Here is a 12,223-nt window from a genome sequence, read left to right as displayed (position 1 = left end):
TTTTCAAAATTTAAATTTGAATTAATTCAAAATTAATTCATTACCCATAAATTTAATTTTAATTAAAAATAACCCCATTGTATGCATTGTACAACAAGTACATTGGCTCCCTATACTTATTCTAATAATTATTAAATACATTAAAAAATATATTTTCTAATATATAAATCTATGTTAACAATGTTCACTAACTAAATCCAATAATATATTTTTAATTACAATATGTTAACTATTATTTAATCATCATCATCACCTACCCAAGATTCTATGGAGCAATAGAAACCGCAACAAACACAAAGGTTGCAAATTTACCCAAATTCAAACAATGGGGTCACGCCTTTTTGGAGAGGTACTCTTTCTTATAATGCTCTTGCTTGCAAACTTCCTGCACAAAAAAGCTTTTTTTTTGGGGGATTTTGTTTATTGGGTTCTACTTTGCAAAGAAGTATGAAAGAGAAGCAAAGAGGTATTGGGATGTCTTCTACAAGTGCCACAAGGACAAGGTAAAAGGTTGTTTGCTTATTATGTTTTATTTAGTTTATACTTGGTGAAATATTCTTTTTTAATTAGTATTAATTATAAGTATCTTTTGCCATTGGTTTCATTGTTTTGGGAATTTGGATTTGCAAAGTGAATGAAGATAAGCTGAAATTTCTAATAATAAAATAAAATAAAATAAAAAGATGAGATTTTTGTAGTTTATTGGGGAAAATGATATACTGAATTGGATTCGCAGTAATACCTAAAGACTAGACTAGTCTATTCTATACTATGTTAATGCAAATGTCTTATTGCTTCATTTTGTATTTGGTTTCCTCTTGTCTGTGGTGTCTATTGACTATTTCTGTAACCGGATGATCACTCTTCCAAGTTTTTCACCCATTATCTGTGTTTCATGTTCAAGGCATTTGCTATAAGTAATTTTGCTGTAGTGATGATTCAATTTTTTTTACAGTTTTTTAAGGATAGGCACTACTTGGATAAGGAATAGGGAGATTACTTTTCGGTGAGTGAGGAAATAATATCTTCAATTTTGATTTGGTTTGTTTTCTTTTTAACTTTGATGCTTGCAGTACTGACAATATAAGCAATTTTTTGCATGAAAATCATTTTTGGGGAGAAGAAAAAAAGTGATTTTGGAGGTATATTACTTTCATTTTCTTCTTTCTTGGTGTTTATGAATGAAATTCATTTTTTGTCAAAATCCTGTTTAGTAGTTCTTTGTATTAATAAGTTGCTTAATAGTCAAAGCTATTTACTAAACAGGTTGGTTGTGGAGCCGAAAATACTATATTTCCAGTGATAGCATCTTATCCAGATGCTTTTGTTTATGCATGTGATTTCTCGCCACGGGCTATTGAGTTAGTTAAGGTCAGACATCTTCGTTTTGTAAACTTCCTCTCCATTGTAACAATTTTGCTGTCTGCTTCTTGATTCGTTCCTGATTTGTTGGTATAAAAAAAATGTATGGTAATCGGTAATTTAGAGTGGCAAATAGATGGATCATGAATGTTGGATTTGACCATAGAAGATCAATAAAAAAAGCCATTATATCATTTTGATTTGTTACAAAATTGTTAAAACATCCAACAATATTAAATAGTATTAAACTGAATTCACTGGGTGAATAGTATTAAACTAAATTCAGATATAGATGGTTTTGATGGATGATAGAGTAATGGACGGTGGACCTAATTGCCACCTCTTCTGATATCATTCATTGTGCTGGAAAATGTAAATCCACATCCATACCTAGTATTGGAGCATTGGTTTAAACCGTGTTTGACACGAACACCTCCAGGTTAGCAGTATGTAGTTTCCCTTTTGTAACCTCAGTGTCTATTGCTCAGTGATCCGCTAACTCAATCCAATTACCTGTAAGACTTAGGAATTCATATTTCTATTATGGAAAAAGAGTGCATTAACTGCATTTGATATATGTTGATCAAGAATAAATTTGTATCACCTAAGCTTCTCTCATTTATAAAAAAATAAAATAAAATAAAAGGAGAAATATTGCTTATTTTACAGTATTCCAAATCCAACGGAAGCAAAGTTGTTACATTTATTTATGTAATTATATTTTTGTTTGTAATTGTAGACGCATGAAGACTTCAAGGAGTCCCGTGTTAGAGCTTTTGTCTCTGATTTGATAGTTGATGATCTGTGCAAAGAAATTCTTCCATCTTCGGTTGATATTGTTACCATGGTACTTACATTGTGTATTGTAGAATGATTATGGGATCACATTTGCATTTCTTAGATACTATCTGTCAATTTTTTGGCTTCATTTCACAAGTTTTGTGCTCTTGTTATTGAAAACTATATGTAGATCACTTGTTTAAGTATCTGACTTGGTAAACAGATATTTATGTTATCAGCAGTGTCCCCAGAAAAGATGCCTCTAGTATTGAAAAATGTTAGAAAAATTATCAAGGGAAGAAACTTTAGTATTCAATAATTGGATATACATTTTCATAAAACTTGCTAGATAACTTGTTCACAGTTCATTTCAAATGTGTTGAAATTCATGTCTTTCTCCATTTGCAGCCAAATGGATATGTGCTGTTCCGAGATTATGCCACGGGAGATCTTTCCCAGGTTGATTTTTGTTACCATATAATATCCTAAAGAATAGACTAGAGCTCAATTTTTTGTCCAGATAATTTTCCTTCTGATATTGATTTCTCTTTAATAATTGTATGAATCGAAATTTACTTCTTTTTCTTGTTTATATCAAAGTGAATAAAAATAAAACATTGCTACTTTTAGGTTTGATAACTATGCCAAGGTGGCTAGAGTAGGATGGATAGAGGTTTGCTTGATACGGTTCGGATGGTTTACAGTATAGTATAAGAGAAAAGGAAAAGTTACGAACTATAGTGTGTTGTTCGGGGAATTTTTTAATTCCAAATTTTGATTGACTATTTCTTTTTGTTTGAGCTATGATGATTCATGTGATACATATTTTCTGTTCTATAGGAAAGATTTTTAGGGAAGGATCAAAAGATTAGTGACAACTTTTATGTCAGAGGTGATGGCACTGTAAGGTTTCAGTTCTGGCATTGTTATCTTACAACTTTGATCATCCAAATTTCTTATTTCCTAATGTAATGCTTTATTTTCTATCCAGCGTGCTTACTACTTTTCGAACGAGTTCTTGACGAATTTATTCAGAGAAAATGGTTTTGCTGTTGACAAGCACTACAAGATTAATATCTATTTGAGGGAGTATTTTAGTGAAGGTTTTTAAAAACCTCCAAAATACATTTTATTTTTGGCAATTTAAAAAACCTCCACTAATCATTAATTAAAATTAAATCTTAGCTTAATTTTTCCAATTTTTCAAAATGGAGAGACTGGGTTAGTTGAGAACCTGAGACCGAGTTAGAGACCCTGCCGTGTAATTTTTAGGGTTCTACCGCCATTTTCGCCGTCATTTCCGCTGCCATTTTCGCCGCCGGCACCGGCGTCACAGCCGTGTCTGTTGCGATAGAGAGCTTCTGCCGTGTCCGTTCTATACTATTGTTGCTGTCACAGTGGAGTTTCCACCGCCGTTGTTGCTGCCGCTGTTTCCGTCACCACTGCCATTGTTGTTGCTGCCGCCGTTTCTGTCGTCGTGCCATGGTAGAACGCTTCTGGATCGAGCCACCTCTTTTGTCAACGTGTTTTCAGATCTGTTCGCTCCCAAGCTTCTTCTTCGACGCAACTTTCTCTCCCTCCATATTTCTCCTTCGAACTGCCGCTGGTACTTCTTCTTCGTCATTAATTTATTGATATCTCTTCTCTATTAATAAATGTCATTTTATTTTGAAAAATTTCATTTGTCTCTTTATGTTTCTCTGCGTCTTTGTTATTTTGGATTTGATTATTTGCTATGATCATGATTCTCTATCTCTCTTTCTAATTGTGAATTATAATTACTTGATTAATTAATTGACATTTTGATCTGTTCCTGAAGATACAAATTAATTTCCCATTTTTCAGAGTATATTTAAGAGTATATTGTAAACCAAAAGTTCTCTGGGATACCAAGCATGAGGTTGGTTCTTGTTTGTTGTTTTCTTTCTTTGTTGATCTAATGAGTTCTTATCTCTCTCCTTTTTTGTAAATTTTGAAGACATATCTGTTTTGGTGTTGCTTTGTTCAAAGGAAAATGACATGATATTTTGCAGTTGAACTTCAACCCCCTTCCCCGCGGTTCTATTATTTTCCCTTGTATTCAAAGCATGTATGAATATATTGAATGATTTTTGGATGGGGTTGGAATATAGTGAACTATATTCTGTTTGATATTTTGATTATGCATGTGTGATGATTAATTATATGGATATCACATGCTATGTTTATTGACAGTTTGCTAAGAGGTAGTTTCCGCGCTTCTGATTGTTCATATATTTTTCTTGCTTTCTATTTACTGTAGACACAAATCCCAACTGTTTCCCTAGTTCTTGTTTCTTTGTAGGCAGGTTTATTTCTCCTATAATCGGAGAACTAAGTAAGAAGTACCCTCATGTAACAACATATAAGATTGATATTGATCAGGTATGGCCTATTTTCTACAATGTAATGCAGGTTTAAATCATGGATAGAGATAAAATTTATGTACTGGAAAACCATTTTTTTTAGTTACTAAGCTTTACTACTCATAAGCTGAAATAGCTTAATTTTTTTTTTGGTATTTCTACTATGTTCTGGTGTTTTGCATAAGATAAGTCCATGCTCCAAGGCAGCTGAAACCTGAAATTTTGCCCTTTTCTACTATGTGTTTCAGGAAGAAATTCAAGGCACATTACGCAAGCAAGTTACAGATTACTTCTGTGGTAATTGTTTAAGCTTTTAGTTAGAAATTCATTTATTCTGTTATTCTTTTGTATACATAAAATCTTACATAGGTATGGACCATATATCTCACTGTGTCCATCAATCACACTTCATATTTATAATCCCTTGTGCCGTTGTGCAGCCAACACTCCATTTCTTTCAAAATGGAAAAAAGGTTGATGAACTTATAGGTGCCGATGTTGCACGAATGAACCATATTACAGAGAAACTCTTCAAGTAATCCTTCAAATCTTCACTTTATGTAATGTTTTGGTTGTTGTTATTTCCTTTCACTAAAGTTTTGCATTGCTAGCATTTCACGTAGCAGTGCAATGTTCTATTCTGCACGTTATTATTTTCCCTTGTATTCAAGGCATGTATGAATATATTGAATGATTTTTGGATGGGGTTGGAATTCATGTTTTCTTTGAAAAGGAGACATGGAAGCCCTCACTATTGATTGGGATAATTTGGTTTTCTTGGCAAGGTTTTGTATAACTTTATCAATAAAATGTGCAATTTAATATATCTTATTGAACTTTACTCTACTTTTGGGCAGACACATGATCTCTGTTAACATATTATATTGATAGAAACTAAAGAATACAGAGAAGGAACTTTGACAGAGAAGCAAGAATGAAAATAAAACTGTGATTAATATATTGTGATTGTATTGAATGAGCAAGTGTGTTTCACATTATCAATTTCATATATACGAGTTTTATCCTTTTTTTTCCTGAGACTTTGTTGAACTGTCGGTTTTGCACTGCTATCCATTAGTCTTTCTTCTCGGAACACACGTATATAGTGATAAATGAATATAAAAGGGAACAGAGGCAGAGTATAATTCGAGAGAGTAAATTGATTTGCAGTTTTGTTTTGTTGCTTATGGTCTATTTATGGCCAACTAATCCATTTGTGGAGCGTGTAAGTTGTAACGCACGCAATATGAAATTGCCTTGTTAGAGCTTGTAAGTGAACAGATCATGATTTCTGAATGTGAAAGAGGAGAAAAGAAAAGGGGAAGAAGCCATCTATTTTGAGCAGAAAAATATTATACACTAGAAAATGCATGTTTGCTTGAACATAGAAGATTAAAACTTACTACTGTATGATCACTAGTTGTAGGATATATATTTAGTAGTTTGTTTTCCACTTGTTTTTGTTAATTACTGTTTTTAGACTCATATATAAAAGCACCCAACAGTTGCTTATCCTAGCTATATACAGGAACTACTTAAAAGAATAAAAATTCTTCACTTTATTACAACTATGGTGATGATTGGCCTCGTTCCTAGTGAAATAAATAGATATTGCTATTGCTTGAGATAGTTTATCCTTCTTGATTTTTTTTTCCTGTAAAAGAACTTGCAAATACCAATTAAAGTGCAAGAGCTAAATGACTAGTTGCTTTCCAGTTTCCATTATTCATATTTTTTTCCTTTTGATGTGTTTTTTTCTTTCATGTCTTGTAGTAATTAGCCTCATGCCGTAAAAGAATATGCTTTGATTCTTCCCTTGAGACATATGATACTGCAACTGACCAGTTTCAAATTGCACCTTGTAGATGGTAACTTGGAATTTTTGTGAAAAGCCATGCTAGTTGGTGAGAATCCTTTCCTTTAATGACATTGTTTGATAACCCATCTAATGTGACAAGATTTTGTTGTTGTTAGTATATGATTGCTGATGCTTTTCTTCAGTTTGTATATAATTGTTAGTATATGATTGCTGATGTATGTATGTGCTGCATTGTTCTATCTCAAAGTTAGCTAGATCGCAATAAATCTCTCTAACCCAATAATGGAAGGCAAAATTGCATTAAAGAATTTGATTCAAGTTCAAGAATTTGCATTGAATTCCACTCATGATTCCTCTTCTGTTAGTAATAATAATACTGTAAGTTTCTATATATCCATGTGATGTGATGTTATTGCATAATTAACAACAATTCTTGAATGATTTGTGCATCATCAGCTAGATCTACTCTTCTGAGTTTGAGCTTGAATCCTCAACAAAATCAAAATCAGTCCCATACCCAAGTAAGTAATAATATAAAGATGAATTTCCTTTATTGGTGTTAAGTGGGATCAAGTCCATTTCTTAAGATCTAAATTATATATGATTGTAATTAAGTAGAGTTAAAAACCAAACCAAAAGGGTTAAGGGACATTGAGAAGAACTTAAAAGTTCTAGTTCAATTCAATTTGATGTTACCAACATTACTACTACTGTTTTGTATTTGATCGAGTCAATTAATTAATTAATTAATTTTAGGCTTGGCAACCTCGTATCTGTCAACATTTTTATCTGTGTATACGCAGCTAAATTTAAAATTGGAATAGCATTAATTTCTTCTTTTGAGTTAAGCTTCAAAGTCATTTTTGAAATTAATAGTGTATATTGAAATTATATCACCTTGTTAGTGAGTTAAACAAATCTCTCAAAGATACTGCATTTTTTAGTGAGTTAAACAAATCTTCAGCAACCACAATTTGAATTGTAAAGTAGAAAAAGAGCTTCTTGCTCTTAAATTATATCTTATTTGTATTAGATTGAGTGTAAGTAGATATGTAGTTATTTGGCTTGTTAATTTTTATGTCACAGGCCAAAGAGGTCATGAATAATGTTACAAAGGAAAAAAATTCAAGTCTTTATTATATAAATAAATCAGCCATTAGAAATTGTGATATATTTTCTGTCTTTTATAAGAAAAATGAAGCTTCCTTAGCTCTATCCAATTTTTTCTCCTTACTTTTGTCAATTACTATTATACCCTCACTACAACAAAACAGCATTTTGGCGATGGTTTTTTTTAATGCTTGGCGACGATTTTAACTGTCACTAAATGGTTTTGCGACGGTTAAAAAAGCGTCACAGATTTGAGCGTCACCAGCTGACATAGTAACGTTTTGGACCACCGTTGGTAAGGAATGTCGCTAAATTGTTTGTGACAGTTTTTGAAGTATAAAACCGTCACTAATTTGTAACACTTGTAAATGTATTTTTTATGCTGTATCTCGCGACGTTTTAAAACTGTCGTTAAATTACTAAATCCTATGACAGTTTTTCCTTATATTTCATGACTATTTTAAACCGTCACTAAGTTACTAGTTCTTATGACAGTTTTTAGGTATATTTAGTGACTATCTAAACTGTCACAATATTTTTAATGACGGTTTTTCGATTTAAACCGTCACTAATTAAGTTACTAGTTCTTATGATAGTTTTTTCCTTTTTTAGTGACTATTTTAAATTGTCATAATCTCTCCCACATCAATACTTTCTTTTATTAATTATTGCAAAAATTATTTCTATTATAAATAATTTATGTGTCTACCAACAAAATAATAAATGAAATTATATTTCAATAAATTTAAACTCAATCTCACAAGTTTTACAAATATAGAAACAATATATTTCAAAAGTTAAATTCTACAAGTTTTACATAGTCATAATCCATAAAATGTAAATTCAAAAAATTCCAACTTAATCCAAACATATAAAGCTAACAATTATACTTGTAACTTAATCCTCAACTTTTTTTCGCAACTTCGCTGCACCTTCAATCTCAACAGTATCCAGCTTCAACAATTGCTTCACAAGCAACTCTTGTCCTCTGTAAATGAGAGAATGCAATGATTAGAATGCATTCACGAATAAAAAGACTTGCAATGGAACATGAAATATAGAAAATTAGAAATATCCGAAGAAAGATTACCACCAAGACTAATGCACATTTGAATTTGTTTGAAATACATGGCATAACCCCAAGCTCATAAAACCAAAGAGGATGTAGAAGATAATATTCAAATAGGCCAGTTAAAGTAGCAGAATATAAAGTGAAGGAAAAGAGAGGAGTATTGTTAAAGGACAAGCAAAAAACTTGAAGCAAGTGCATACCCAAATATGAGGTCAATCCACTCATGTAAATGAGCAGATGCATACTCACTCTCCAGAACCATCCAATGCTTATGCACAAAATAAACTAGATTCTCAGCCCAAGGAGGAAGTCTTACAGTATCTGATATGGCAGAAGAATCACAGGGATAATAACTAAAATATGCACTTGACTGTACCACAAATTCTTCTAAAGAAACAAATGCTGAAAATATAGAGTATACCAAGCTTTTCTCCCAATTGTGTTGTGCCAAAATCAATTGAATTTTTGTTTGTGAGGACCTCAGGGAGGTAAAATAGCTCGAGAAGCTAATAGGTTGACATAAATAGGCCCAAAAAAATGCACAAGATGAGAGAAGAGTGCAAAAGGTACAAATCAATCAGTTTGTCATTAAAGTTAATAGACTTACCAATTCCTTCACATCACTCATGTCCTCAAGGACTCCATTCCAAGTAGTAGAAACATCTGAGAACATCCGATCTGCATGATCAAATTTTTCACATTGAAGTTTGATTGCAAGGGTAGTGAATGGTTCAACCCTAACAAGATAATACAGAACCTGAAAAGAAGATAATAACCATTAACGAATCAACCATACTCGAGAACATTGTGTACAAAATAAGAAATTGCTTCTATTGCTATTGTAGTTTGAATGTCAACATTATCATAGACTCATAGTGGTTTATGTTGTGCTATGAATATAAACTAATTTTAAAATTTATCACAGCAGTAAAATAGACACACTAATTCTACAGCAAGATATCAACAAAGCATGACCATAAGTTAATATATCTGAGTTAAATTTGTTATTTTTTAATTTTCTATTGAAAAAGGAAGCAGAAAATAGAGGGGAACTCACTGTTCCTGCACTGGAGTAGTGTGATCCGTAATGGAATTTGGGGATGACTGGGTCGTTAAAGCTAGCATATCTCTCTTGAAATTTTTTCAGACGGTCTGGGTTCAATGCACCAATAATTATCAGAGAAAAGATAAAAACATTCTCTTTTGAAAGGCGAGGTTCTCTAACCAGCAGTAGCACCCCCATATTTGCTAACAGCAGCAATGCAAGTGCCTCATCCCCTGAAAATCAAACAACTCATGAGGGATTGCCAGTAAAAAATGGGAAAAGGAAAAGTTAACTCTGAAATTAATGGTAGCCATATTGGATTTCCCACATTGTTTTGGCGTGACAACAGAACCAGAGCTTGGTTTCAGCTGTGTATATGCTGCCTTGTAGAAAATTGTATATCTGAAAAGAGAAAGTTTCTTGAAAGCAATACTCAAGCAGCATAATTAGTTAAACTTCAACAATGGCATAAGTATAGCATAATACATGATCCCACTTGTTCCTGCTTCCTCCCATGGCTCTTCGAATTGTTGATCCAATTTCATTGACAGTTTCTGCAGCATCATTTAGAGGATAGCTGTGAACAAAAAACAGCAGTTCAGGTCAGAGTGTGATTACAATTCAAATTGGCAATTGCTTTTGCAGTAACTTGTCCCTAAGAGTACAAACAAAGATATACCTAACCAAATAGGACGTAGACTTACTTTTTGATGTCCTCCAGAATGGCTTTTGCGCCTCTATACATCTGCAGAAGTTGAACCATATAAATCAAGTAATTCACATGATACTTCAACAGCTATAATAGACAATTTTGAGGACAGGACTCACAGTTGATCCACAGTCACCATCACCAACTTTACTGACCCAATCATTAGGGCTGTCCTTAAGATCTAGAATAACATTTGCAGCGGTTTCAATGGCAATCTCAAGGACTTGGCCTTGCTCACTTAGCTGTAGAGGTCGTCTCTGTGGCTTATGTAAAGTAAACATAGGAACCATATTTCAAAAATTATATCAGGATATAAGTACATATACAGTTGACATGATTAACATAGATTTAATAAAACTCAACCAACTTTCAAATGATATTGACAAGTCAATTCTACTTTTACCGATTCACCAAAATGATATTGACAAGTCAATTCCATTTAAATAACAATTTCATATAAGATAAAAATTAATAAATTAAGAAAAGAAATAATTACTGGTTAAGAAACAAGGGAAAAAGATCACCTGTGTTATATCATTATAACTACGCCCAGCCAGTGTATTGAGTTGCATTAGGTAGTCAAAATTACTGATCTGCACAAGGGATTATAAAATTAATAAATATAAGTGATTCATATGCATATTATATTAGAATCAAAATCCTTTGATTAGTTAAGGCTCAATTCATACCTCCCACCTAGCCCAGCGCTTCATAAGTTGTATTCTTTTCAAAATCCTTTGATCAGTTTTATATTCTATTTCTTTTTCAATATTAATTTTCTCAGGGTATTTAACAATACCTATTTTTCAAGGTGGAAAGAAGGGAACAATTTTTGAATTTCAGCAACTCCTACAATTTTTTGAATTCTAGTAAATCTTCTTGTTTGATTAAAACTTCAACTTGTGCTGCTACATTGATGCGAACTTGGAGGACTTCTTTTGGTTGCGGTTGGAAGTGGTTATGGCTGCATCTAATTCCAGGGAAGATTTGTTGCCGTCAAAATAAAAACAAGCTTATCAGTCTTGGCCAAACCGTCCATCTGCAATCTAATGCAAATGATCAATATTTGAGAGAGCACAACAAAATACACGTCACTTCATTGTAAATTGATAAAGGAGCTATAAGGTGCTGCAAGGGAACTAAAGGAATTGTACGTTGTGTAGTATAAATACAGAACTATAAATACAGTGAGATAATGTGAGTGAAAATTTCAAGAGGTAGTGATCTGGTCGTCAGTTTCCTCAATAACAGTAAAGTATTACCTATCTTTCTTACTCTGGTAAAATAATGGTCAAATGAATCTAAGTCACACTAGCTAGTTAAAGGGTGAAATGAACAATAAAAAACATATTCAGTAAAGCAAGAAAAACTAACAAAAAGAGAAGTGGATGATTCAAAAAGTAACTGAAAATGCATATACCATACCAGTGACAATGGTGTCTCTCCATGAAAGGCATGCCCTGAGTTGCCTTGCTGCCTTTTTCACATTATCACCCTAAAGGTGGTGTGACAACTAAAATTGATGGCTTTGGGAATTATAACATTTGGCCGACAAATTTGAATTTTAACTACCATTCAAATGCTTTTAATATGTTCAAATGCTTTTAATATGTTGTGAATAGAAAAAGAATTCAACACCTTTAATTTTCTAAATTCAGTGCCTAGTATGGCTTATAATTTCTTAGAGCTTAAGATAGTTTACTTATATTTTATTCCAATTAGCATTTTTAGCTAATTAGCTTTTCCATTTCTAGTGTAGCAATTTGCATCATTCAAGAAGAGTACTAACCAATTCATGATGTTATCAAGGCACAAAAATATCAAAGAAATCAAGAGAAGAAATAATAAAGAGAGAATTCAAAGAAATCTAGTTGAAGCATTTCATCGAACATGTTGAGTGCGGAAAAAAGAAATAAGAGAATTCAAAGAACATAGCAAATAT

General features: G+C 32.4%; 1 protein-coding gene across 1 annotated transcript; it reads left to right on the top strand.

Annotated features, from left to right (window-relative positions):
- The first annotated feature begins 259 nt into the window (after window positions 1-259).
- LOC112782296 (uncharacterized) lies at window positions 260-6,502 on the top strand. The gene is made up of 13 exons (XM_072230271.1): window positions 260-349; window positions 447-503; window positions 956-1,006; window positions 1,124-1,142; window positions 1,267-1,371; window positions 2,102-2,209; window positions 2,551-2,601; window positions 2,983-3,045; window positions 3,134-3,748; window positions 3,988-4,042; window positions 4,466-4,545; window positions 4,775-4,823; window positions 4,967-6,502. The coding sequence occupies exons 2-9, from the start codon at window positions 448-450 to the stop codon at window positions 3,251-3,253; spliced, it is 573 nt and encodes a 190-aa protein (XP_072086372.1). The 5' UTR covers window positions 260-349; window position 447; the 3' UTR covers window positions 3,254-3,748; window positions 3,988-4,042; window positions 4,466-4,545; window positions 4,775-4,823; window positions 4,967-6,502.
- The last annotated feature ends 5,721 nt before the right edge of the window (window positions 6,503-12,223 follow it).

This window comes from Arachis hypogaea, chromosome 20 (assembly GCF_003086295.3).
Source record: "Arachis hypogaea cultivar Tifrunner chromosome 20, arahy.Tifrunner.gnm2.J5K5, whole genome shotgun sequence".
Lineage (NCBI taxonomy): Eukaryota > Viridiplantae > Streptophyta > Magnoliopsida > Fabales > Fabaceae > Arachis > Arachis hypogaea.
Note: the sequence above shows the minus strand (reverse complement) of the source record. Positions and strands in the feature narration are given on the sequence as shown.